At 39.7% G+C, this 26966-nt stretch overlaps 1 protein-coding gene across 1 annotated transcript in view; it reads left to right on the top strand.

The window, feature by feature from the left end:
* Positions 1-10798: 10798 nt before the first annotated feature.
* CPLX4 (complexin 4) overlaps positions 10799-26966 on the top strand; it is a 30306-nt gene continuing 14138 nt past the window's right edge. The window contains exons 1-2 of the mRNA XM_054033236.1: positions 10799-10965; positions 14205-14292. Of these exons, the coding sequence (XP_053889211.1) occupies positions 10799-10965; positions 14205-14292 (255 nt within the window). The remainder of the gene's footprint in view (positions 10966-14204; positions 14293-26966) is intronic.

Consider the following 26966-nt stretch of genomic DNA (forward strand, 5'->3'; position numbering starts at 1 on the left):
TCTATGCTGATGACAGGTTCTACTCGATAACGATCCAAAGCAGTTCGGACCGACGCATGTTTATTTTCATCGTCTGAGTCAGATGCCACCCGCAGAAAGTTGATTTTCTTTTTTGGTGGTTCATGTTCTGTAGTTTTCACATTGGAGTGTTGCTCTTTTAAGACTTCTGAAAGCATGCTCCATGCGTCATCCCCTCAGATTTTGGAAGGCAAAAATGTTAGAGAGCTAATACTACTTAATCTTCCAGTGCATCAAAGCTTTTAAGGATGGATGAGGAAACATATATATGTAAACCACAAGATTGTAAACCACTTTAGATAGTAGGTGGGTAGGTTCTTTCAAATGAGGAAACAATCATATTACCACTTCCTGAAAATGCTTCCCTTTGACAATTGGCATAATTCTTCTTATCCAGAGCTTTCTTAAACCAAACCTGAGGCTTGCTGTCTCTCTGCTAGATGTTTGGTAAGGTAAGGCACCACCTGGGTCTTAAAGAGCTTGAGACGATTGTCCTCCAGCATGTTGATGATTGTTAGCTTGCTTTGTGTAAACATGAAACACAGACTGGTAATTCTACACCCTGTTCAACTCCACAGCCAAGGACCTTGAAAAGGAAAGGCAGTATCCTGTTTCCTCTCTTTAGGATCTGACTGGAATGATAAGAAACAGTGATTCTCTTCATCGATTCTAACTTTTGCTTGCCTTAACAACCAGCCATGCATAGTTGGTAATACTGAAGACAATTGAAAGATCTAGCAGTGTTAGCAAGGGCAGCTGTCCTGATTGGCTAGTGTCCATAACTTCAGGATGCCAATTCTCCATGCTCTTTCCCAAATAGCAGGTAGTGGTTGCATCCCACAGTTGATGCCCTGACACCTAAGTGGCTCTTCCACAACCTAGACAGAGTATGTTGCTTTTACTACAGTAGAGCATATTCAAGCGCTGGTGTTGAAAAACATCTAGGACTTGGAACAAGCTATAGCATAAGGAGATCTTGCATTACAGCTATAGAAGAAACCAAGAGATCCTTCTCCGGTGCTCTAGTGACCACATTGCAGAGCCAGCAGAGGACAAAATTGGGAAGGCCAATGGAGGGCAGGGTTTCTGAGAAGGGTGAATGCTAACTTATGTCAAGTAGGTCCCAAAATATTTCTCTTCCCTTACCCTAAAAATATTAATTCCTTTAAAGTCTGTGAATGAAGATTATAGAGATTAAAAATGTTGCAATAGAATTGATGTTCTGTGTGCAGTGGAATGTAAGAACTTAAGGGGGGACTTGATTACAGTCTGTAAGCGTCTCTATGGGGAACAAATTTGATAACAGGATCTTGAATGTAGCAGAGAAAAGTATAACACGATCCAATGGCTGGAAGTTGAGACCGACAAACTGGAAATAAGGTAATTTTTTAATGGTGAGAGTAATTGACCATGAGTACAATTTACTAATGGTCATGGTGGATTCTTCATCACTGACTATTTTTAAATCAAGATTGGATGTTTTTCTTAAAGCGATGGTGTAGGAATTATTCGGGGGAAACTTCTTTGGCACGTGTTACACAGAAGGTCAGACTAGAGCATCACAATGGTCCCTTATGGCCTTGGACTCTATGAATTTAAGTTTGTTTACTTGCTGCACAACTTAGGTTTTTGTTCCTGTTTCACACTCATCTCCACTCATTAAATGGAACATCTGTGTCTGGATGTAGTGCTATGTTAGCTTGCTGTGGGTGAAGCCTACATCTGGATCAAATATTCCTCCCATTTTAACACACAAGTAAGTCTTTAAAATTATAAGAGAAGATTTCAGAAGTTTCACTCCTTGGTATTATACTTTGTTTTAGAATATATTTGCTGTTTACCCTGAGTTCTGTTTCCACTTGTGAGAGTGATGAGGAATCTAACTCTTCTAAAATTCAAGTATAATTAAGTATTTAACTCTTCACCTGTTCCTCACCTCTTGGCAACAGAGAGCTACAGGGGGATTTCTTCACATCTGATGTATATTAGAGCTATGGTGTTTTCCAGTTCTAGTTAAGTATGAAGGTTTCTTTAAGACAAGATAGGCTGTTTGTTCATGCCTGAATCTAGGTCTGTTAAGTGCTTAGACTAAAATTAGGGAGTAGGGATTGTGACGCTAGTATGAGAAGACAAGGGGGTAAAGTAAACTTCCATATTTATGTTCCTTAAGTTTCCTCATCCTGCCAACTGTTTTCTATACTGCCAGATTTAAAATTAAGAATATGTTCCTTGAATCATTTTCACTATGTTTGCTCCGCTTCTGTGGAACCTAAATTGGGCAAACAGCATTAACTTCTCACTGACTTAACCCATGAACAGGCATGGTGATCACCCTTTATTTTTAGAATCGCTTGAGCATAACTGCTAGTTTTAAAGGGCTCTTAAGTTTTTGAGTTATGAGCATTAATTACTCCAAAACATTTTTATGGTCTGTCCAGTCGTGCAAAGGCCATGCCTCTCCAGACCCCAGGGCTTATGGATGGGTCCTCAGGAAGTCACCCTTCTAGCAGACTTCCTCATGTGCTGAGACCCCTTTATGGGCCTGGAACGGGGGTGAGGATATCACTCTGTGCCAGCCCCTGCTTCCCACGCTTTGGTCTCATCTGACTATGGTAATTAAATTGCCAAAATGCCCTCTCTTAACCTCTGTTTGCATAGCTGTCCTTTGCCTCTGGTTTGCTGCTTGCTCTATGCAGGGCTTGGGGGCATTGTTAGCAGAAATCCCTGACAAGGTGATGTGTAAGGGATATAGGTGTTAGAGGCAACTAGGAAGCAGAGTTTGGAGGGAGCTAGAGTAGGACTTTGTTGAACCAAAGACCAATTCTGGTTTGGTGTTTCCTCCCCGTATCAGATACCAATGAATCAGGGAGTAACTTACTAACAGGCTTCAGAAGTGGCTTGCTGACTTTATATGTGGAAACTAAGGGGAAATGGTACTTCACAGTATTTAGCAAAAAGGCAGTTGGGGAGCAACACTGTAGACCACACAGGTGGGTGTTGAAGAAGGAGACTAGAGAATCTTATATTTCCCATTCCTCACTCCTCCCCATGCAGCACACACTTCTGTTCTCCACAGCCCAGCTGCAGAAGCAATGTTCTATGTTTCTGAAAGCCAGTCTTGTCAGGTGCTTCAGCGGTGATGGTCAGCATGTGTATAATCTGGAGAGGAATAGCTGAGCAGAAATTTTCAGCTGTAGAAAAATGTCAAGAGTGAACACAATCAGAAATGGTCTCTTACTTCCCTCCTCCTCATGCCCATCTGCTAAATGGCATTGTGCCCATTCATGCCTTTTGACTGGTTTATTACAGCACAGACTCCAAGGACTTAGACAGGCAGCCTGCATAAAACTAAATGGCTTCTTGTATCCCACAGGCAGCTCCTCCTCTACACTGAGCTGGCTAGTGTTACATGTCTCTTCCATATTTTGACATTTACTTTTATTGTTGTGACAGGCTGGATCACAGAAACCCCCTTGGGAGCTGCCACCTAATGTACCAAGACTACCCCTGTTCCTGTTTTCCCTGCCAGCTCAGGACTCCAGCACCCTGTCTTGCAGAGCCAGACACTCCCGTCTGCTCCAACACAGACCCAGGGTCTGAATTACTTGCCCCAAAGCTGCAGGTTTACTTGAAAACAGCTCACAGCAGTGTGCTTGTCTATAGCATTCAGATGCCCAACTCCCAATGGGGTCTAAACCCAAATAAATCCGTTTTACCCTGTATAAAGCTTATGCAGAGTAAACTCATAAATTGTTCGCCCTCTATAACACTGACAGAGATATGCACAGTTGTTTGCTCCCCCAGTTAGTAATTAACTCAGAGTATGTATTAATAAGTAGAAAGTGATTTTATTAAATACAGAAAGTAGGATTTAAGTGATTCCAAGTAGTAACAGACAGAACAAAGTAAGTCACCAAGCAAAATAAAATAAAATGCGCAAATCTATGTCTAATCAAACTAAAGACAGATAAGATCCTCACCAGTTTCAGAATGCTTCCTTTTAGAGGCTAATCTCCTTTTAGCCTGGGTCCAGCAATCACTCACACCCCCTGTAGTTACTGTCCTTTTGTTCCAGTTTCCTTCCAGTATTCTCGGGGGTGGTGAGGCTCCTTCTTTAGCCAGCTGAATACAAAATGGAGGGGTCTCCCACGGGTTTAAATAGACTTTCTCTTGTGGATGGAGACCCCCCTCCTCACTCCTATGCAAAGTCCAGCTCCAACATGGAGTTCTGGAGTCACCTGGGCAAGTCACATGTCCCTGCATGACAGTCTTTACAGGCCCAAGCCATTGTCCACATGGTATCTTGTATGTCTCCAGGAAGACTTCTTATGTGGATTGGAGCATTCCAAGATGCATTGTTCCCCAAGTGCTTCCTGATCAGGTACTTAACCTGGCGAATTCCTTCCTAAAGAAACTGACCAAATGCCTCACAAAGCTTACTTAGAAACCAAGCAAGCCTACAGCCCATATTCTTAACCTCAAGTACAAAATGATATATATGTACAAATAGGATGAATAGATATAGTAGACCACAACCTTTACGGAGAGATGTTACATGGCACAGGCAGCACAAAATATATTCCAGTAATGTCATACATACATGTATAAGCGCACACACCCTCATAAAGCCTTATGGGGTACACTGTCCCAATTGCTTTATGGATCAGTATGGCTCGCTCTTGTTCTCTTGCAAATCCAAGGTAGTCTTTCACTCCAGGCATCCCTTCCCCAGTTTAATGTATTGTTACCCCTTAATGTCTGAGCTTCAGCTGCATCACTGCTACAAAACAGCATGACATTAACAGGGCAAAAAGACACTAAGTTTTGAAGCACCTCTGTTCTGCTATGGTGGTAATCAAAAGCTATACAACAGAACCCCTCCTCCCTGGCTAGGCTAGGAACGTTATTCTTGTAGACCTCCCAGCCTTTTTCTTGTCTAATGAAGGCTCAAATCAAGAACTGGAAGCTGAAGCGAAACAAATTCAGACTTGAAATAAAGTGCAAAATTCTAACAGGGTAATTGATCATTAGAACAACTTAGGGATGTAGTGGATTGAAATCAAAACTGCATATCTTTCTAAAAGATGAGCTCTAGCTCAATGAAACATTATGGGCGTGATGAAGGGAATACTGGGTGAAATTCTGTGGCCTGTGTTATGCAGGAGGTCAGACTAGATGATCATAATGGTCACTTCTGGCCTTAAAAATCTATGAATCTCCTACATGGCTGCAAGTGTGGTCACCAGCTAAGCCATGGCTAAACAGAGCAAAAAAGGTGGAGACCAAAAGACATCCTTTAAAAATTGGAAGTCAAATCTTACTGAGGAAAATAGAAAGGAGCATAAACTCTGGCAAGTCAAGTGTAAAAGTATAATTAGGCAGGCCAAAAAACAGAATTTGAAGAGCAACTAGCAAAAGAGACAAAACTAACAGGAAAAAAATTAAGTATATTAGGAGCAGGAAGCCTGCCAAACAATTATTGGAACCCCTGGATGATTGAGGTGCTAAAGGAGCACTCAAGGAAGACCTGGCCATTGTGGAGAAGCTGAATGAATTTTTTGCATCGGAATTCACTGCAGAGGATGTGTGGAGATTCCCACACCGGAGCCATTCTTTTTAGGGGACAAATCTGCGGAACTGTCCCAGATTGAGGTGTCAAAAGAGAAGGTATTGGAGCAAATTGATAAATCAAGTATGAGTAGTACATCCGCTCCTGTCCAGATGACTGAGGGATAGCTAATGTGATGCCAATTTTTAAAAAAGGCTCCAGAGGCGATCCTAGCAATTACAGGCCGGTAAGCGTAACTTCAGTACCAGGCAAATCGGTTGAAACTATAGTAAAGAACAGAATTATCAGACACACAGATGAACACAATTTGTTGAGGAAGGGTCAACACAGCTTTTGTAAAGGAAAATCATGCCTCACCCATTTATTAGAATTCCTATAAGCAGTTGACAAATGTGCAGACAAGGATGATCCAACGAACATAGTGTACTTGGACTTTCAAAAAGCCTTTGGCAAGGTCCCTCAATCAAAGGCTCTGAAGTTGTGGGATAAGAGGGAAGGTCCTCTCACGGATCAGTAACTGGTTAAAAGGAAACATAGTAGGAATAAATGGTCAGTTTTCAGAACGGTGAGAGGCAAATAGTGGTGTCCCCCAAGAATCTAGTACAGGCGCCAGTGTTGTTCAATATATTCATAAATAGTCTGGAAAAAGATGTAAATGGTGACCTGGCAAAATTTGGAGAAGATAGAAAATTACTCAAGATAGTTAAGTCCAAAACTGACTGCGAAGAGTTACAAAGTTTCTCATGAAACTGGGTGACTGAGCAAGAAAATGGCAGATGAAATTTAATGTTGATAAATCCAAAGTAATGCACATTGAAAAACATCCCAACTATACATAAAAATGGTGAGGTCTAAATTAGCTGTTACCACTCAAGAAAGAGATCTTGGAGTCGTAGCTAGCTCTGAAAATATCTGCTCCATGTGCGGCAGCAGGCCAGAAAGTTTAGGAATCATTAGAAAAGGGATAGATGATAAGACAGTAGATATAATGCCACTATATAAATCCATGCTATGCCCACATCTTGAATGCTGCATGCAATTCTGGTCACCCTATCTCAAAAAAGATACGTTAGAAATGGGAAAGGGAAACAAAAATGTTTTAAGGGTATGGAATAGCTTCTATATGAGGGGAGATTAAAAAGACTGGAACTGGTCAGCTTTGAAAAGAAATGATTGAGGGGGGAATATGACAGAGGTCTGTAAAACCATGAATGGTGTGGAGAAAGTGAATAAAGAAGTATTATTTAACCCTACACGTAACACAAGAACCAGGGGTCACCCAATGAAATCAATAGGCAGCAGGTTTAAAATAAACAAAAGGAAACATTTCTTCACACAGTGCACAGTCAACCTGTGGAACTCATTGCCAGGGGATATTGTGAAGGCCAAAAGTATAACTGGGTTCAGAAAAGAATTAGATAAGTTCATGGAAGGTAGGTGCATCAATGGCTATTAGCCAAGATAGTCAGTGATGCAATCCCATGCTTTGGATGTCCCTAAAACTCTGACTGCCAGAGGCTGGGACTGGACAACAGGGGATAGAATCATAGAATACCAGTGTTGGAAGAGACCTCAGGAGGTCATCTAGTCCAATCCCCTGCTCAAAGCAGGACCAATCCCCAGACAGATTTTTGCCCTAAATCCCTAAATGGCCTCCTCAAGGATTGAATTCACAACCTTGGGTTTAGCAGGCCAATGCTCAAACCACTGAGCTATCCCTCCCCACCAAAGTCACTTTTCCCTGACTGGAAAATGAACCCAGGCTGTGCCAGTGAAAATGCCAAATCCTAACCACTAGACCACCAGGGATAGATCACTTGATATTTACTCTGTTCTGATCATTCCTTCTGAAGCTTCTGGCATTGACCACTGTCTGAAGACCGGCTACTGGGCTGGCTGGACCATTGGTCCGACCCAATATGGTCATTCTTATGTTCTGAACATAGAACTAGAAGACTGTCCCTGCCCTGAAGAGCTGACAGTCTCAAAATGCTTTATTGTACTGACTAGTAGGAAGTGTCTATGGACAAGTGGTGGTCCATCAATCCAACTGCTGGCCTGTTGGATTTATCTGGGATGCAGGAACTCTAAATTCTAATCCTGCCTTTGACACTAACTCACTGAACGGCCTGGGGAAAGCCACTTAAAACTATGTCTATGACATTGAGAGTTACTTTGTATCCTGCCCATCTCTTATCTGTTTCCCCACCTATAAAGTGTGGCTGGTAACTATGCAGTGTGATGAGGACTGTGTGTGTGAACCATACAGAGCTATGAGATGGCTAAATGCTGTAAGTGTTACATTTTTGTTTGATGCCTCTTGAGAGGATGTTATGTTCAACTGCAGCTCGTTTAGGTCATTGAGGAATGATACTACCGAGCGCAGAAGGACAGTGACCAAAAAGAGGTGTGAAACAGAAAAAATGGGAGGAAGTCTGTATCGTTTGGGTTTTAAATATAGTTGTGGCAGGGAAGTCACTGGTGGGAAGGAAACATCCATCACATGGCTCATAGTCTCAAGTGGTCTTCGCACATGATTGGATTGCTATCACTGTGCACCACAGCCAGCAAATGTTTCTTCCCTAAGAGGAAGATGGGCTGCGCAGGAGTGTTGCCAGCCTGCTTCTGAGAGGTCATCTCCTGTCTGTCCCTCATGATACGATCTTATGTACATTAATAAACAGAGGACAGGTCTTACTTGATCCTAACAAAGAGAAAGGGAGTGCTTTCTAGGGCTGCTGTTCCAGAAGCAGCGTGGTGAGATTTTTCTTGTACCAATACATCTGAATTTGCTCTGTCACAGTAAGCTACTCCAAGCAAAACTAGAGAACTCCAGGTTCTTAGCTTCAGAGTACGTCAGCTAACTGCCTGAAGAATAAAATGCCCTATTCAGGTTAAGATGCACCAGTCATCGTGGTATTTGAGTACCCGAATCCCTGCAGAGCTGCCAGACTAGAGAAAACTTATGCAAGGGATTCTGAACACCAACTCCAGCAGCTCTCTGGGCACTTTGCAGGACTGGGACAAAGATCTAGCCAGATGTTCTGCAAAGTGTACAGAACCATGGGCCTATCAACCCACTTATGCAGGACCTAGTAAAAGTGATATTTCTGCTATGCCCACATAGCTGAAACATGCCCCCTGCTGTAGATTGGGGATGAAGACCATTCCTCAGCTCCATGTGCATTTGTCTGGACTGTGCACTCTACCAAGATTTTACCCTTTAACAGCAGCCATGATCCACTTTGGAAGCAACTTCCCATCTGTGATGAGCATTGTGATGCCTATCTATAGAATCTGTAAAGGGGCTATGTAAATGTAAGACATTAATTACTATTTTTGCTTAGTGCTACTCTCTTCTGTGTAATGTGGGCTCACAGTAATTTAGAGATTGGCAACTGTATCGGTGCAAATTAGTCCTTTGTCAAAGCAAAAGTGATGTTTCCTATCCTGCATGTATCTGTACTCTGGCCAATGAACAGAGCAGGTTGGTATTTTTGTTTTTCTGTTGCAAACTGTGTGACTAGATAATGAGTTTTATTCATTATTTGGCAAACAGTTTGTGCATCAGTTTCTGTCTGTGGCTTGCTCCTGAGCTGCAACTGGTCCAAATTTTCTATTCAAACTGTGATTGGTCACCTAATTTGCATGTTCTTGTTTCTTGGTCCCTGATTGGATGACTGAAACTCTGGAAAGTACTTGGGGCCCAATTTTGCTAGGGGCTGAATAAGCCAGCAAAGTAGAAGGCAATTCCTACTCCCAAAGAATTCAGTTATGCAGACTTTAAAGGGGAGCATAATGTTTACAAAATGATTTCAGGCTTTAAAAAGCAATAGTTTTGTAAATCTTTTCAGTAGACCAAATGTATTTTGCTGGATTTTAAATTCTCCTAAATAATATTTATCTGTTTTCAAAAGGAAAGTTAAAGTCAGTTGATTAATCAGAGATAATCCAGGATTACTGGACATCCTGCACTTTTTTTTTTAGTAGCAGGGAGTGCTTTAATTAGAAAGGTACTAATGTAGATTAGGGCATTAACTGAACTGGACTCCTCCCATATCGCCAATGAAATGACGACTGCATTGGGAGAGCCATTTTGATAATCAGAGCTCAAAAATATTTCATTAAACAGTACCCAATAATCCTCGGCGTGATTATTAAAATATCCCACAGTGTGCAAGGCATTTGAGACACAAACAATTTCCCATCTCCAAAGAGTTTGCAATCTTAAGTGCCAGCTCCTGCAAACCCTTTTGTGAGTATACCCAACTCACACAACTAATTCCACTGAAATCAATGGGCTCATTCATGTGAGTAAGGGTGTGCAAAACCAGCCCTAAGAAGACAATTTTCAGACAAAGGATATCAAAACTGTAATCTAGCTGAACAAAATGCATTTCTTCTTACCCGGCTAAGAACCTTCAGCATTAAATATTCCATGCAGTGCCAATCAAAGTGATGGTCTAGAGAGAGAGAGAGAGAGAGAGTATAGTGCCATGAGCAAATCAGAATGGTGGAGAAAAACAGGAAGAAATAACTTTTTTTTTAATAGAGGGAAGAAATTATGATCACACTAAGGATGCGTTCATCTGTCACAGAAACCAACCATTTAAAAGGCTTGAAAAAGCAGATGAAGAAAACCCCCCATCATACTGTACTTTCTGTCCAATGGGATAAAAACATTAATGGATAAAAGGATTGTTTTTGCTTAATGAAGAATCCTAGTTTTCAAATCTCATTGGACTGTGTACATCCAACAGGATTTGCTGCTCAGTACCCTGAATTTTACAATTCTGCTGTGATCATGTAATCAACCAAGTCTTATTTTAATTCAGAAACTGTGTGTTCTGACGAAGGCTCTTTGGTCTCCAAGTAATTGAGAGTTTCAAGACTAAAGAAATCAAAATGCTTCTGTGAACTATGTGAATTTTTCTGTATTTACAATTAGCTTAAGGTATTAATATTAAAAGTAGGGAGCTGCATCTAATGACTTTTTGGAGTAATCTGAACCATCTGCCTCTAGATACTAAGGAGTTCACCACTTTAATCCAGATTATGGCTGACGAACTGTTTTTGGCATCCACTTCTCACTAGCATTGTGCCCTTGAAGAGCTGCTGAGGCTGTAGAAATTCCCTTGCTGACAAACCTATTGTTGTCTTTCGGGAGCCTTTTTTGGTTTTGTTTTGTTTTTAAATTTTCTTGGGAAGAAAATGGCTTTCTTAATGAAAAGCATGTTGAGCAACCAGGTAAAGAATTTAGGACTTGGTGGTGGAGGTGAGGAAAGCAAAGAAGAAAGTGGTCCTTCCGACCCAGCTGCAGCAGCAGGAATGACTAGAGAGGAATATGAGGAATATCAAAAGCAAATTGTTGAGGAGAAGTGAGTACACATTCCCTTATTATCAATGTGTGACTAATTCATGATGACTTGGCTCATCTGAGAATAACCCCAGAAAAAGTCAGTACATTGTCTCCTTACCCCACATTCCTGTTTTTAAGCATAGGGAACATTGCCTTGCCGAACAGCCTCTCCAAAACAAAAGCTAATCTAGCTGTAAGATGTTTTGTATCGTGGTTTCATCCTTCACCCTCATTTCCAATCCTCCCCACCTCCCCACACACTCACCTACACATCTTGTGCTGGTGTTGCTTTCTGCTTCCATATGGGCAAGAGAATTTTTTTCAAGTTTATTTCTGTAGGTTTAATGGTGTAAATGCTGGTTGCAATCTAAGAATGCAGTGGTTAATGCTGAAAATCACATGATCTACCCTCTTAAAACATAAATCTGATATGCTTAAAATATTTAATCTCCTCCATTTATCATTGCAAAAATTGAGGACAGGGTAAGAACGAAGAATGTAAAGCTGGTAATGTTTATTCGAAGGATGCTTGACTAATTTCAAAACTAGAAATTTAAACCATTTTTTCAGTTGTCCAAACTCTATTAAATGAAGGAGAGAGGTTTTGATCTGTGTTTATAGCTCAGGAATTTTATTTGGCTGATAATTGCAATCCGTAACCACATTCTGACAAGTAAAATGCAGGGGTACTGTTTACATAGCAGATATAAAGTAAAATAATGAGTTTCAAGCAGGTAGGAGTTTAAACCCTGTAGAATTATAAAGAAAGACAATTGAATTCTAAATCTCCACTGCATCTAGTTCACTAATGATCAATTACATAATGGTTGTCTAAATCCTACATTTAAGATGATTATAGGTGAAAGGTTAATGACTTATAGAATTTAAGAGGTATCCAGGTCTATATTTAGCAGCAGCAACTTCAGTCATAAAATTCTGAATAAATGTAACCTGTTTGTAAACACAATTCAAAATGTTACTTTCTTTTGTGGTACATTACATAGGGGGAGATTCTTTTTTCTTTTCAATCAGCCTGCAAAAAGATGCTGTGCTGGAATAGATAAGCAAAGCAAGAAATCCGGAGAGGAGGAAAGATTTGAAAGAGAAGAGCATGTTCTTTTAATAATGTTTTGAAGCCTGCTGTGTTTGTTAAATATGAAGCTGTGCTATAAGTCAATCACTGAACAATATTCCTTCCAGCACAGGTGGGAATAGGGGAACTGTAATGAAAATGGTTGTGTTTTTGCACAGAAAAACTGAATGATGGAACTGGACGCTGCACTGGTTCTGTAATTGTATTTCAGTTCATCCTGGAAACATGATCACAGATGCAACATCTGGTTTTAGTGACCTGCTAATTTTACTCAGTTTTACAGCTGCACAGCCTGAGGATCAAAGAGGTTAAGTGACTTGCCCAAGGTCACCCAGTGAGTCAGAGGCTCAGACTGGATTAGAACCCCTGACGTGACCCCGTTGTCTCCACTATTTTTGTTTAACCTCTAACCAACACTGCTTAGGTTAAAAATGTAAAAATGCATCAATCACCATCTGGAAGGCATGTAAATGAGCAAATGAGAGACTTGTTAAAAGCAAAGGGGTCCTCTAATGAGTCACATAGTCCATTCTCCTGCATCATAAAAAGGTTGATTTCACTATTCATGATAGATAAGCATCAATTCTAGCCTTGATTTTCTAGAACTTCATCTCTGAAGTCACACTTTGACCCCATCTTCTTTATAAAGATTTGAGGATAGCAATAAATAAGTGGGAAATAACTGTCTACAAGTATGTGATGGATGTAAAAATGCAGAAAGAGAATCTCTTATTATTGTACATGGGCAGGCTACTTAGAGTATTGGGATGACATTAGGTGAGAAAATGTATGCTGAATATCAGAAAAAGTTCCTGAGTGAGATCTATTCGGCGGTGGAATACCTTTTCAAGTAGACGCTTAAAACTAGCTTACGTGAAACTTTAGAATAGGTTCCACAGAAAATAATGTTGCACCAGCAAAAGGGTGAACTACGCGACCTAATAGATATGTCACAGTTGTTATGAATCTACGACAGCCCATTAACCTCTAGTGGACAGGAACAGGAAACTGCATGGCAGGCAATTGCACATTATGTATGCAGGTTTTTAACTTTAAAGGAAGTTTTTCTGCTAAATCCACGTATATTGTTTTGAAAGCTTATGGTTAAGATTTGATCAAACCACTTTGGTATATGTACAAAAAACAAACATTTTATGAAAAAAATTCATGAAAATTAAGAAGTTTGGAGAGTGTGTGTGTGTGTGTGGGGGGGGAGGAATATTTCTCAACCAGCTGTAGTGCTATCAACTTTACAGCTGAAAATATAAACAATCTAACCAAAAATCACAGTGAATTTTTTTGAAATCAAATTAAGTAAAATTTTACCTTGATTCAGTAAAATGGCCATTCATAAATTTGGCAGTGACGAATGGCTGTTTACCCCTTATTTGGCTTCAGTCTCGGAAGGTATTTGATAGGAATGGCCAAATCCTGGAGTTTTGATTAAGGACTGTTGCATTTGGCCCAAAGGTAGCGTCCCTATAAAATATTGCTTGGAAACAATGGTCATGTGAGGGGTAAACAAACCTATGACCACTTTTTTTTTATTTAATTTTTTTATCCCATTAAATTTGTGGTGATATAGCTGCCTCCCTTCAACAGGCACATTGTTACTGAATGGAGGAAAAGATTCTCCTCTAAGATTATGAGGGAAAGATTTTAACTTTCAGATTCTGTTGTACAGAGCTCTCCATTGATCTCAGTGATAATCAATGCAAGATCCAGCCACGTAGAGAGAATAAAACTGGAGGAGAGACCAAAACATCACTTATGTCATTAGACTTGTCCTTCATTTCTTACAGAGATTAATGACCTACTAGACTAAGCACAGGCCTGACTTCTAGTGCAACCTCTAACCATGACTCCATTTGTAGCTTTGGACCAGTAACTTAACTTTGTGACTCAAGTTCCCCTGTAAAATGGGCATAATACTAGCCTACCTTCCATAGGTGCCGTGAAGCTGACTAGTAAATGTCTGGAAAGAGCTCTACATATGTTCGTTGTTGTTTGTTTAGTCTGATACAGATTATGCTGTGTTAAAGCATAAAATGGGATGAGAATGACTTCAGCCTGTAGTTTTCTGTAGCTGAGTAATTAGTTCCGTGACAATGACAAGTTGTCACATGATAGGTTTCTGGTTACACACCTATTATTTTGATTTTCAGGATGGAGAGAGATGCAGCGTTTGCACAAAAAAAGGCAGAGAGAGCTTGTCTGAGGGTTCATCTGAGAGAAAAGTACAGGCTTCCTAAGGTAAGATGAAGTCACAATCATGATCTAGTTCGCAGGCCAATTTTAAAACAGTTGCAGTCTGACCTGCTGTCTGGCTGTGGAGATTTCCATACCCATGTCATCTTCCAACAAATGTGCACATTGAGACTATCGAGTCTCTCGGCCAAAGAGATTCCTATGCTACACTACACTTCACATAACACAAAAATGGAGGAAGGCTGGCTCTAGGTTCTCAAAAGCTGCCAGTGATTTTCAGTGCCTCCATTTTAGGTGCCCAACCTGAGATGCTTTAAAGGGACTTGATTTTTAAAGGGTGCTCAGATAAATCTCCATCAAGTTTGGCACACAAAATTGCTAGTCACCCTTGAAACCCTGTCTCGTTAAGGTGTGGGGATTGGGCTTCGGAGACCTTAGTTTTATTCCTGGAAGAGATGGCTGAAAATTTTCCATCGGTATGGGTTTTTCAAGAAAATTGGGGTTTGATCAAATGAATTTTTTGGAAAAATGTGTCTGCTTTAGAAAACTTTGATGGTTTTTGTCAAAAATCTTTTGTTTTTTTCCAAGGAAAAGTCAAAATTATCCATGGGGGGTGGAGGGGGGGCATTTTCTGACCCACTCTAATTCCTGGCTCTGCCACAGCCTGCCTCTTGCTTTGGGACCCAGTATAGTATCACTTAATCTCTCTGTGCCCAAGTTTCTCCACTTTACCTCGCAGGATTATTGTGAGGCTTCATTGATTAATATTTATATGAGCTACTTCATATGGACAGCCCTATGGGAGTGAAAAATATTTTAATGATAAAATTGTGTTACTGAAATAATTTTTAAAAATCTTATGGTTTCTTACTCCAGTTGTCCAACCTACAATAATGAGGGTGAACTGCCCTTCGCAATATTACCGGGTATCACCACTATTAAATATTTGGGGTAAAATTTTCAAAAGTGCCTAGGTGATTTAGGAGCCTACATTCTTTTTTTTTTTTTTAAGTGACACACTGTGGAGGCTAAATTCCATTGATTTTTCAATGAGACTTCAGCTCATAAGTGTGTTGGTCATTTCTGAAAATGGGATATAGGCTCTTTTGAAAATGTTACCCTTGGTTCTTGGTATGTATGATTAAGCATAAAAGGGGAGGACAACTTGCGGGTGAGACTTGTGTAGCTTTAGGTTCCTGTTACTCCTCAGTGAGAGAATTTTGGAAGGTCTGTAAGCAGAGTGCTTTGGCAGCAAAAGAAAAGAAGAAAAGAGGAAGTTGGAACTGAATTGGCATTGGCAGTGGTTTGAGCATTGACCTGTTAAACCCAGGGTTGTGAGTTCAATCCTTGGGGGGGCATTTAGGGATCTGGGGCAAAAATCTGTCTGGGGATTGGTCCTGCTTTGAGCAGGGGGTTGGACTAGATGACCTCCTGAGGTCCCTTCCAACCCTGATATTCTATGATTAGCATTTGGAGCCTTTTTTAAATTTAAATGTTCATATAGAGGCTGTATACCAAGCATTGCTGCTGGACTATTGTATTACAGAGTCTGCAGTTAAATGACATGATTTAGTTACGACTTAATTATTAGGTTTTAACAGCTGTACTTATACTGTAAATATGGGGAAAGAGTGTGTTTCTAGCTTTGTTCTGTACTGCACTGAACAGAGGGCCAATGCTCAGCAAGACATACACAATAACATTGAAAACTAGGGCTTTCAGCATTTTGATGGCATTGCAAACTCCCACTTCAATGTTGTAGGTTCAAACCCTCTGAACCTTTTGAATGCTGAGTTTCATTTATTCTGCCATTCTTATAAGGTCAGAAGTTTGTTGCAATGGGTAGTCTCTCCTTCTCCCATCCCTGTCCCTAATGCCACTAATCAAATATTAACTGAGAAACCAAAAGGTAACCCCAAAAGAAGTAAAAGCTGTCAAGCAACAAAGATATCTGGAGCATTGCTAACAGCCTGGGCAAGCTGAGATGGCTTCAGGAGCATTTTAGATAGCATGTTGGAGCTGAATTGGCATTGGCATTTCTTAAGACAGTGGCATTTCCCAGACTGGCATCCAAATGAATATGTAGAAAGATGTATATATGTTTGTCCATAGAGTTAAGTCAATGTGAAATCATAGTGTCTGAAATAGTTGCTCAGAAAATTGACAGGGATTCATTGAGACTCCAGCCTGTTCTATCTGACTTCATGCCTGGCTTCCTCCAGCGGCTGCCAATCTGACCCAAGTATGTGATTCATCTCCACTAATCAGAACTTGCAACCACACCTCCTTTTTCTTTTCTAGTCACGTCTGAGTTCATAGTTGTAGCGTTTTGCTATGGTTTCAGCCTGTGGAAAGTAGCAAAATGTATTTCTTTCCTTCTACATTTCTCTGAGACAAGGCCTTAGAGACCACTGTGGAATATTGTGGACCATAAGTCACTGCCACCTGCTGAGGTGGAGAAGGCTGGGGGGGGTGGGGTTCCACAGTACTTGGGATAACTGAACTACTAATCAGTTTTTTCTGATATTGAACTTATTTTTTTTCTCTTATTAGTGGACTTGTCTGGTGGGTTAGGAGAGCTCTGCAGGAAGATCTAAATATTGCTTTGGTTAACTTCATTTGCCAATTCTCTGCTTGAAATTTCAGCTTTTATTCCCTTTGCTCTAAAAGACTGGTTTGTCCTTATCGGTAATATGGATTTTCCCCTTGATTCCCTACTCAACCCTCTTTCTGAAGGCTAAGAAGCCCTACAAATAATTCTGGGCCACTCAGCCTTCCTGGGGAGCTAATAGCTGTGTGAACAGCTACACTAGACGAGGCATGGATGTAATGCTTAGTCTCTTCACCTTAAGCCCTTTTGTACTGGACATTTCTGTGTACGGTGTGAGCAACTGACTCCGTAAAGTTTAAAAGCCAGCCTTACATCTTCGTTTCCTCAGGCAAAGGTCTGAGTTTACATAATAACACATCTGCTCTTCCAAGACTGCCTTGTAATACAAGTATTTTTCTGACCACAGTTTAACCAGACCAGGAACCAACTCAGTTTCTTATACAGAATCAAACATCTGCTGCATCAATCAGTACTACAATGGTTGTCCTTGAAAATCTTTACACTTTTTTTGCCTAGTGCAAAAAGATAAATGGTTCTCTGGCATATTCCATATAAAGTGAGTACATGGACAGTGGGTGGTATAGCAATATTAATTACAATTGTCTTTGTAATTTTAATGTCCGACTCTTTGAAATGAACGTATTAATCCTCATTACACTTACCATAATTGAGTCACTGTTACCTCGTGCTCCCCACAGCTGTTTGTTGTATCCACCTGTTGTCTCTCATTTTATACTTTTTTTTTCCCCACCTGGAAGGCCTTGCATTATCAGATCCGTTAATTGTGCCTCATTATATTTGTCTATGCCTTTGTACTTAGCACATTTAGAATAGAATGAGATGAAGCCGGTTCAAAATTCTGTTGATATAGGACTTGGTCCAGCAGTTTTTGATCATGTGTTTCCAGTGGGGCTATTCGTGTAATTTAAGGCTGCATGATCAGGCCCATAATAGAAAGGGTATTGGGGAGCCATGTAAATGGGGCTCCATGCAGGTGCATTGGGGTCTAGTAGTCCATATTAATTGCGAGCCTAACTGTGGGAAAGTGGATAGAAGGTTAAAAATGGTTAAATTACCTGTAACAGGCAGAGTTGGTCATCTGTTGCCTTTTCCCATCAACATTTATTATTATAGATGATTTGGACCATTTTATAAACTTCCATCCACTTTTCCACAATTAGGCTCACAATTCGGGCAGGCCTATCAGGCTCCAATAGGATCACTTCACAGCATTTTAAAGATTCCTAGAGCGTTTCTCTTTCCATGTTGGATAAAATAGCCATTGTGTACAAATACAACATAAAAGGGTTTTTGGTCCTCAACTATACTGAATTTCTGAGATTTTAGATAGATTCATACTCTCAGATTTTAAGGTCAGAAGGGACCATCGTGATCATCTAGTCTTACCTTCTGCACATTGCAGGCCACAGAATCTCACCCACCCACTCACTCCTATAAATAGACCCCTAACCTCTATCTGAGTTACTGAAGTCCTCAAATCATGATTTAAAGACTTCAGGTTACAGAGAATCCACCATTTACATTAGTTTAAACCTGTAGGCAACCTGTACCCCATGCTGCAGAGGCAGGCAAAAAAACCCCAGGGTCTCAGCCAATCTGACCCAGGGGACAATTCCTTCCTGACCCCAAATATAGCGATCAGTTAGGGGTATATTCCTTCGTCAAGAGTTCCTCTGGATGGCATCGACTGGCACCTTCTTGGAACAGGGGGCATTGTCTTGAGTTCTCTGCTTGGTGTCCTCCTCTGGATCCCTTGTTTGATCCTGTGATCTATACGCTCACCCGTGTTTTTCATTCTCTCTCTCTTGTAATCAGCTGAGTTTCTGGCTCTGTGGCCCTTCTCTCACCTGAGAGGACGGGTTTTCCTTTGTTTTGGTGGACTCTGCCCCCGACCCAGGATTCAACTAGGCTGAATCAAGATACATTTTATCGAACATATGACTGCTGAGTCAAGGCCTTATAAGTAAAGTTCTAGTAACTAGTGCAGTGTATGTAAACGTCAGGTTATTGTAGCAGTAAACTCATAGCATTTTCCTGCAGTCTTCTTTTACTGGTGAAAAAGGGTTAGGGTTTATCTGAGATGATGGCCCTATTAAATGTTGAGAAGTCTCCATGCAACTTTGTTCTCTATATTAACTAAGCAGCAATAATGAAATTAACAATCAACAGGGAGTTCAACACATTCAAAATGCCCTCAACTGACAAATTATTAATCCGCCAAGGTACTTCATTCATAATTGCTCGGGGTTACTATCACAGAGGCTATGTAACAGCAGGGAATAAAGAGTCAACCATGGGCCCATCAGCAACCACCCTATTAAGGCCCAACTTAAAGAAAAGTTAAGAAAAAAATCTTCCCATGAGCTGTCAGCTCTTGTAATTTTAACTTTGCCAAAGCCCGGATTTGGGAATGGATTTTTCTGGGAGGAAAAAATAAGCCTATGGCATCTTCTTTCCTGTGCAAAAAGAATGTGCTAACTACTGAAATGGGTAAGGAAAATGTAGGATGTCAGCAATAAATCTAACACAGTTGAGCCCCTCTTATATTAACCCCTCTTATCCGGATGCTTCTGTTATCCTAATTTAGATTACGTTCTTCTGTGAGCATCACTTACCTGGAAAAACTCCCACTTTTATTAACACTTCCATTTACCAGAATAAATTCCATGACCTCAGTTTTATTTGGATAAATGGGGTTTTTACTGTAATAGCATAACCATTGCTGAAGGCTACCAACAGAGATGGTCAGAAAACCCAGGAAAATAATGTCACACTTTAAAAAAAAAAAAAAAGTTCCATTTTGCATGATTTCAAATGGATTCATTTTCTGGTTTTCATGGATTATTCACAATATTTTTACCAACATTTTATAAAAATGTCTTATTTAATAAAAACAGTGTATTCTTTGTGGGGGGAAAAAGGGAGGGAGTCCATTTTCTATAATGTCTTAAAAACAATTTTGATAAAATTTGTCTAAAATATAGATTAAAGTCGTAGCAAGTTTCACCAAAAAAAACAGAAAAAAAATCTGTCAATTTTTTCTCAGAAATGTTTGTAAAAAGGCCATTATTTCATTAAAATCTTTTTGTGTGGAAAAATTTCCATCAGCTTTAGCTAGCAGTATGAGACTTCTTGCCATGAGTTTTGCTCTTGCTTATTTGAGCACAATAAGAAGGATTTAACCTGATCAAAGTTGATAAAAATACTGAAGTCACTTGGTGTCCCTTCTTTGCTTTGATCTGAAGGTGATGGAGAAAAATAAACATACTGGAAGAGTTAGACAAGGGTTTTTTTAGCAGATTTTTGGGTGGGGCGTTTTTTGTTGCCCAAACTTATCTGATTTTAAAATAATTTTGAAATTTAGTGAGAATCGTGGCAGTGGAGTTCAATATAAATGTATGCCTTGTTTATGTATTGTTCGGGTTACCCCAATATATCAATGAGGAACAACAAGAAGTTTCTTGTTCTGGCAGAGGTGCATTTTGATATGCTTCCTAAAATGGCTCTGTGGTTCCTTGGCTAAAATGCCAAATGTTGTTATTAATTATTTGAATTGTGGTAGCACCTTGGAGACCCAGTTATTGTCCAAGATCCTATTGCATGGAGCTGGGTGGAAATTTGTTGACAATTTTTTTCATCAAAACTTGCCAATTCATCAAAAGTGGAACAGGGACACATATCCCGACTTGAAAAGAGTCAATTTTTTTATTGTAAAAAACAAAACAAAAAATTGGTCTTGACATTTTTTGACACAACTTTTCATTTCAATGTTTAAGCTAACTAGTCTGAAAAAATGTTTTTAAAAGTCTAAATCTAAACAAGACATTTCAAAATTATTGAAACAAAATGTTTCAACTAATCCAAAACAAAAACATTATTCATTAATATTTTTTTAGATTTGGGTATTTTGTTCTGATTCAAAACAGGAAAAATTTAAGTCTTAAAAATATTCATAGGACAAGAAAACTATTTTCAACACAACTCTACTATTGCGCTTGATGCAGTCCATACACCAAACAAAAGGACAGTCCCTACCCAAAAGAGCTTCCAATCTAAAAATTTTAGCCACCTTATAACCCTTTCTAAAGTGGCATTCAACTCTTCAATGCATCAGGTACTTCCTTTATCACCATAAACGTAAACTACTATTTGCCTGTTTTCTGTGAAGGTAAGGCACAAGATAAGCAGCACCCTATCACTTTCCCTGGTTGGTAAAATTGGGAATAAGAGACCTGCACAGGTCTTGTGAGTTTATTTGCATGAATGTTTGTTTTTATAGCTAAAAGTCAGGAAGCAGAACTTGTAGTAAAAAATCTTCACCAACTAAAGTTTTCCCATTAAGAATACTGTAGTAATGTTCATTGTGCAACAAAATAAAGGCCTTTTTCATGGAGATTCTTCACCCACTGTTAAGAAGTCTCCAGTTTCATGCTACAGGACTATGATTGAGCCCCAAAGTGCTGTTCAAACATGGTGACATTTTTCAAACTAATCTTTCATTTTGGTCTGAAAAATGGACCACCACTGGTAGCTGTCTGACTCCCTCTAACAACTCTCTGGTATTCCATGCTGATATAAATCACAGGGGTCGACCAGCAAAACTAAACTTGTCATGCAGATTTCTTAAAACAATTCCAGTTTTCCATTGCATGCCAACAATTTTCCTGTACATGAGTGTTGATTGCTTTAGGAGGCCCATCACCCACCTCTGTACTTTTAACCACTGTTACTTGCAATCCTAAAAGAACCTTCTGCAATAATCTGGTTTAATGTGAGTAGGTAAGCTGTCTTGTTTAAGAAATTTTCTGTTGCCACTTCTCAGTCTCCCTGAAGAATATTATAACATTCATTAAACCATCACACAGCCACAAATTCGTCAAGGCCTTTGTTGGAGCTTGTATCCTTAAGCAGTCTCTGGAGGGCAGCCTGTATGTCTTCATTTGCTTTCTTTCCCAGGGGAGGTGCTTTTTGGTAGGTCTTCTGTGTGCCACTGCCTCCACCCTGACTCTGTATTTAATGGCACTAATGAGGTTGGAGGGAGTTTTACTGTATAGTGGGGGGGGAGGGGAAGAAATCAAAGTAATTCCCTAAAGCATACATGAGCACAAAGCATTTTAAGAAAGTTGCAATCTGTGGGCTCAGTTACCCAGTGCTGTGTATGGGATTTTGGAGAGTCCTGCGTCATTCATATATCTCCAGTGGTCTGCTAGAAAAATAAATAAAACCCGACTGGTGTACCATCACACTGTCTCAGAGAAACAGCACCCTGACTATTGAAATAGCCTCTTTGAGAGCCTTCCCAAGGCAAAAATATTGTAAGGAAGTTTACATACACTTCACATGGCCAGCTTCATCTAATATTTTAATGTCATTCAAAAACTCTTCTGTTTTTTGCATGAAAACCTGAGACTGCTGGTGTATGAATTAAATGGAGAATTTAAAAACACATTCCCTAACCTATAGCTGAACTATATTTTACACATCTATTTCCTACAAAAAACATAACTTAGTACGAAAGTAGTTACAGCCACCTCTGTCCAGTGGTTTAAAGAATTCCCTTCCAAAACATCAAAAATGTTTAAAACAAACAAACTAAACAAAACAAAGCTGGGAACCTAACCACAAAGTAGTTAAACTGATCTATCAGTTAGAAAACAAAACCACATTGCTTCAGAAAATGATTATAAACACACACATGTATTTAAAAAGCAAGTATAAATCTGTGTATTGTATGTAGTGTAGTTCTAACCTTTAGCCATTAAAGGCCCTCTGGTGACCTTTTCATAACATTACATCACTCTTACTTTAAAGCATAACCAAATGTTGGTATCTAAAACTCACCAGCTTTAAAAGCAAATAGCCCTGTTAAAAAAAAATCAAACTTGCAGCTTCAAAAAATTATGCCATCTTTCTTTATATGACTTGGCAAACCTTGTTCATTACCAGATGTAAAACCAATTTTTTTTAGTGATCCAATCTATCATTTAAAATATATACCCTTCTCCATAACTGAAAACTTGCTGACTGACTTTAATTGCTCAGTGACATCAATGAAAACTGCTGCTATCAAATGTGGTAGGATTATTTTTAAATGACACTATGTAAAAATGTAATTGGCCTTCTTTGTTTGTCACCTTCTCCCTTTCAACTCTTCATTATTGAATAGGACATCTGTGAACTATTAGAAAGCTAAAACAATTTTATATTAGCCCTTAGACTGGGATATTCAAAGGACCCTAAACCTAAAATCACAGCCTAAGAGTCTGAATGGACACACCTTTTTTCTTTTGCAGTTGAAAGTTATCTCACTTGTGGCTTTTCATTGGATTTCTCCATTGTAATAACAGCACTAACACTTCTTAGGTCTTAGATTCATAGTTTCCAGGGTCAGAAGGGACCATTGTAATCATCTAGTCTGACCTCTTACATAACACAGGCCATAGAACTTCCCAAAAGTAATTCCGAGAGCAGATCTTCTAGAAAAATATCTAATCTTGATTTAAAAATTTCCAGGGATGTAGAATCCACCATGACATTGGTAAATTGTTCCAATGGTTAATAATGCTCGCTGTTAAAAATATGCACCTCATTTCTAGTCTGAATTTGTCTACCTTCAACTTCCAGACATTGGATTGTTATACCCTCCTCTGCTGATGAGCCCATTATCAAATATTTGTTCCCCATGTAAGTACTTGTAAACTGTGACCACGTCACACACTAACTTCTTTTGTTAAACTAAATAGATTGAGCTCCTTTGAGGCTATCACTATAAGGCAGGTTTTCAAATCTTTTCATCATTTTTGTGGCTCTTCTCTGAACCCTCTCCAATTTATCAGAATCCTTCTTGAATTGTGGACACCAGAACTAGACACAGTACTCCAGCAACGGTTGTACCCGTGCCAAATTCAAGGTAAAATAACATCTTTACTACTCAAGATTCCCGTTTTTGCTCTCAAGGATCACATTAGTCCTTTTGGCCAAAATGTCGCACTGGGAGCTCATCTTCAGCTGATTATCCACTGCCACCCCCCAAAAATTTTCAGAGTTGCTGTTTCTCAGGATAGAGTCCCTCATCCTGTAAGTATCATGGCCTACATTATTTGCTCCTAGATGTACACATTTAGTCATATTTAAAACACACATTGTTTGCTGGAACCCAGCTTACCAAGCTATGCAGACTGCTCTGTACCAGTGATTTGTCATCTTCATTATTTACCACTCCCCCAATTTTTTGTTATCTGCAAACTTTATCAGAGATGATTTTATATTTTCTTCCAGGTCAGTAATAAAAATGTCCAATAGTGTAGGACCAAGAACCGATTGCCGTTGGACCCCACTAGAAACACACCACTTGATGATGATTCCCCATTTACATTACATTTTGAGACCTAGTTAGCTAGTTTTTAATCCAGTTAATATATGTCCTATTAATTTTATATGCTAGTTTTTCAATTAAAATGTGCAGTACCAAATGAAATGCCTTATAGAAGCCTAAGTATATTACATCAACACTATTACCTTTATCAACCAAACTTGTAATCTCATCAAAAAAGGTATCTAGTTAGTTTGAAATGCTCTGTTTTCCCTAAGACCATGTTGATAGGCATTAATTATATTACCCTCTTTTAGTTCTTTATTAATTGAGTCCCATATTAGCTGCTCCATTATCTTGCCTGGGATCAATGTCAGATTGACAGGGCCGGCTCCAGCATTTCTGCCACCCCAAGCAAAAAAAAAAAAAAAAAAAAGCCGCGATCAGCGGCCGCAATTGGAAAAAAAAAAAAAAGCCGCGATCAGCGGCGGCAGTTCAGCGGCAGGTCCTTCGCTCCTAGAGGGAGTGAGGGACCTGCCGCCCCTGAATTGCCGCAAGTGCCCCCCCTCTCCCTTGGCCACCCCAAGCACCTGCTTGTTAAGCTGGTGCCTGGAGCCGGCCCTGCAGATTGACATGCCCATAATTACCTAGGTCATCCCATTTACCCTTTTTAAATATTGGCACAACATTAGCTTTCTTCCAGTCCTCTGTAACTTTCCCAGTGCTTCAAGAATTATTGAAAATCAGCATTAATGGCCCAGCAACCTAACTTGCATCCAAGAGTTTTAAAAGAGCTGGCTGTCTGGACCTTCTGATTTAAAAATGTCTAACTGCTGTTTAATATCATCCAGAGATATTAGTGGAATGCAAAGAATGTTATCAGATTATATGACTGCATAATGTGTTTCCTCCTCCCTCCCACCCCCCAAATACAGAACAGAAATATTTATGGAATGTTTCTGCCTTTCCTGCTTTATTATTGATCATTCTATCATTGCCATTTAGTAATGGATCAATACCACTGTTAGGAGTCTTTTTGTTGGTAATATTCTTTAAAAACTCCTTTTTATTGTCCTTAGCTCTGCTTGCCGTAGATTTCTCCTTGTGTCCCTGTACTTCCTTTATCAATTTTCTACAGTTCCTTCGCTTCTGATTTATATTCATTACTATCAGCTTCACCTTTCTTCCTTTTGTTGTACATTATTTTTTTTATAGCTGCCTTCACTTCCCCTCTAAACCAGGTCATATTTTTTAAGCAGCACAGCCTTATTCCTCGATTATGGGATTGTGTCTTTGGGGGCATCTAGTAAAATGTTCTTAAACAATTACCAATTATTAGTGACATTTTTCTGATTAATTCCTGCTACCAACTGACTTACCTCATAATTGTTTTAAACTTTGTGAAATTGGCCCTTTTAAAGCACTAAGTACATATATCACTGGTCTGGACTCTATTCTGTTTGCATATTACAAATGTGATCAAGTCATGTTCACTTGTACCTACACTATCATTAATTTTTAGTTTTGTGATCACTTCCTTTTTATCTGTCACAATGCACTCTAATATAGATTTCCCCCTTGTTGAATACAACACTTTTTGAGTTAGGAATTTGTCATCTATTATATTTAGAAATTCCATGGATGGCAGCATGACATTTCCTGATCTTTCCTTGGGGATACCCAGGGTGGGAGGTACCTTGCTACCACCTGCCCTACGCATGAGGAAGCCTTGTCTGTATCTGTCCCCCTAGTCTGTCAGCTCCCCAACTCCACCTCCCCCAGGCAAACACAAATATTCCCCTCTTAGCCTATGCAGACTCTGCTGTCCCTCTGCAGACACACTGCAACCCCTGGGCCCTCTGAGCATCCCCCTAGAGTGTCTAGTCTCTGTTCCACTGGACACTTGTAGTAGTCATAGATTCATTGTTCCCAAAGAAGCAGTACACACCAGCTTACCAGTTTCACCTCAGATCACCGCTCAGGTTAACATACAGCACTTAGATATGCTTATAGTGAAAACCAATAAAAGTAAACAAGTAAAAGTTTATTTAAGAAAGTACAGAGATTTGAGAAGTAGCAAGTCAAAGTATTGGAAACAAATGGTTACATGTCAAATAAAATTATAATACACGTTCTATAGCCTAGACTTAATTAACCAGATACTTTCCTGTCTAATGAAGTTTAGCTCCCCAAAGTCTTTGCAGTGTTTTCAAGCCAGGTTGGCTGTGACCTTCCTTTCATAAGACCGAACACATTGACAGTTCGTCTCCTCAGTGAAGGATCCCAGATGTAGCTCAGTACTCCCGGTTCTACCCCAAAAATCCATTGTCTTTACCTGTAAACAACATGCCCCAGTTGTTTTTGTTTTTTCCTGCAGGTTGCCTCTCATGTGAATTCATAATCTCTTCATTTGCATCAGGTTCAGTAAGACACTGTGAGACATTGACTACACAATGACCAGCCAGAGAGATGAGGGTCTACTACCCCCTCCCTGAACAGAACCTGTGTATCACCTTCTGGTGACCTGTCAGCTCACATAATTTAAGGACATATTTTTCAGTATGGATGCATAACTCCTTAAATGTTATCTGTACCTTTGATGACTAGTAAGCTATTGGGTCTTGGTAGACACCTTACATGCCACCCTTTAGTGAACTATTATATAGATTCCTCATCCAGGGAATCCCTGTAAACCCTTATGTATGTACCCTTTATTCCTTCTGCCAGTTTGCACCACCAGTTTGCATATGTAACTCAGGCTGATCAGACAGCTTT

The sequence above is a fragment of the Malaclemys terrapin genome, chromosome 6, assembly GCF_027887155.1.
Source record: "Malaclemys terrapin pileata isolate rMalTer1 chromosome 6, rMalTer1.hap1, whole genome shotgun sequence".
Lineage (NCBI taxonomy): Eukaryota > Metazoa > Chordata > Testudines > Emydidae > Malaclemys > Malaclemys terrapin.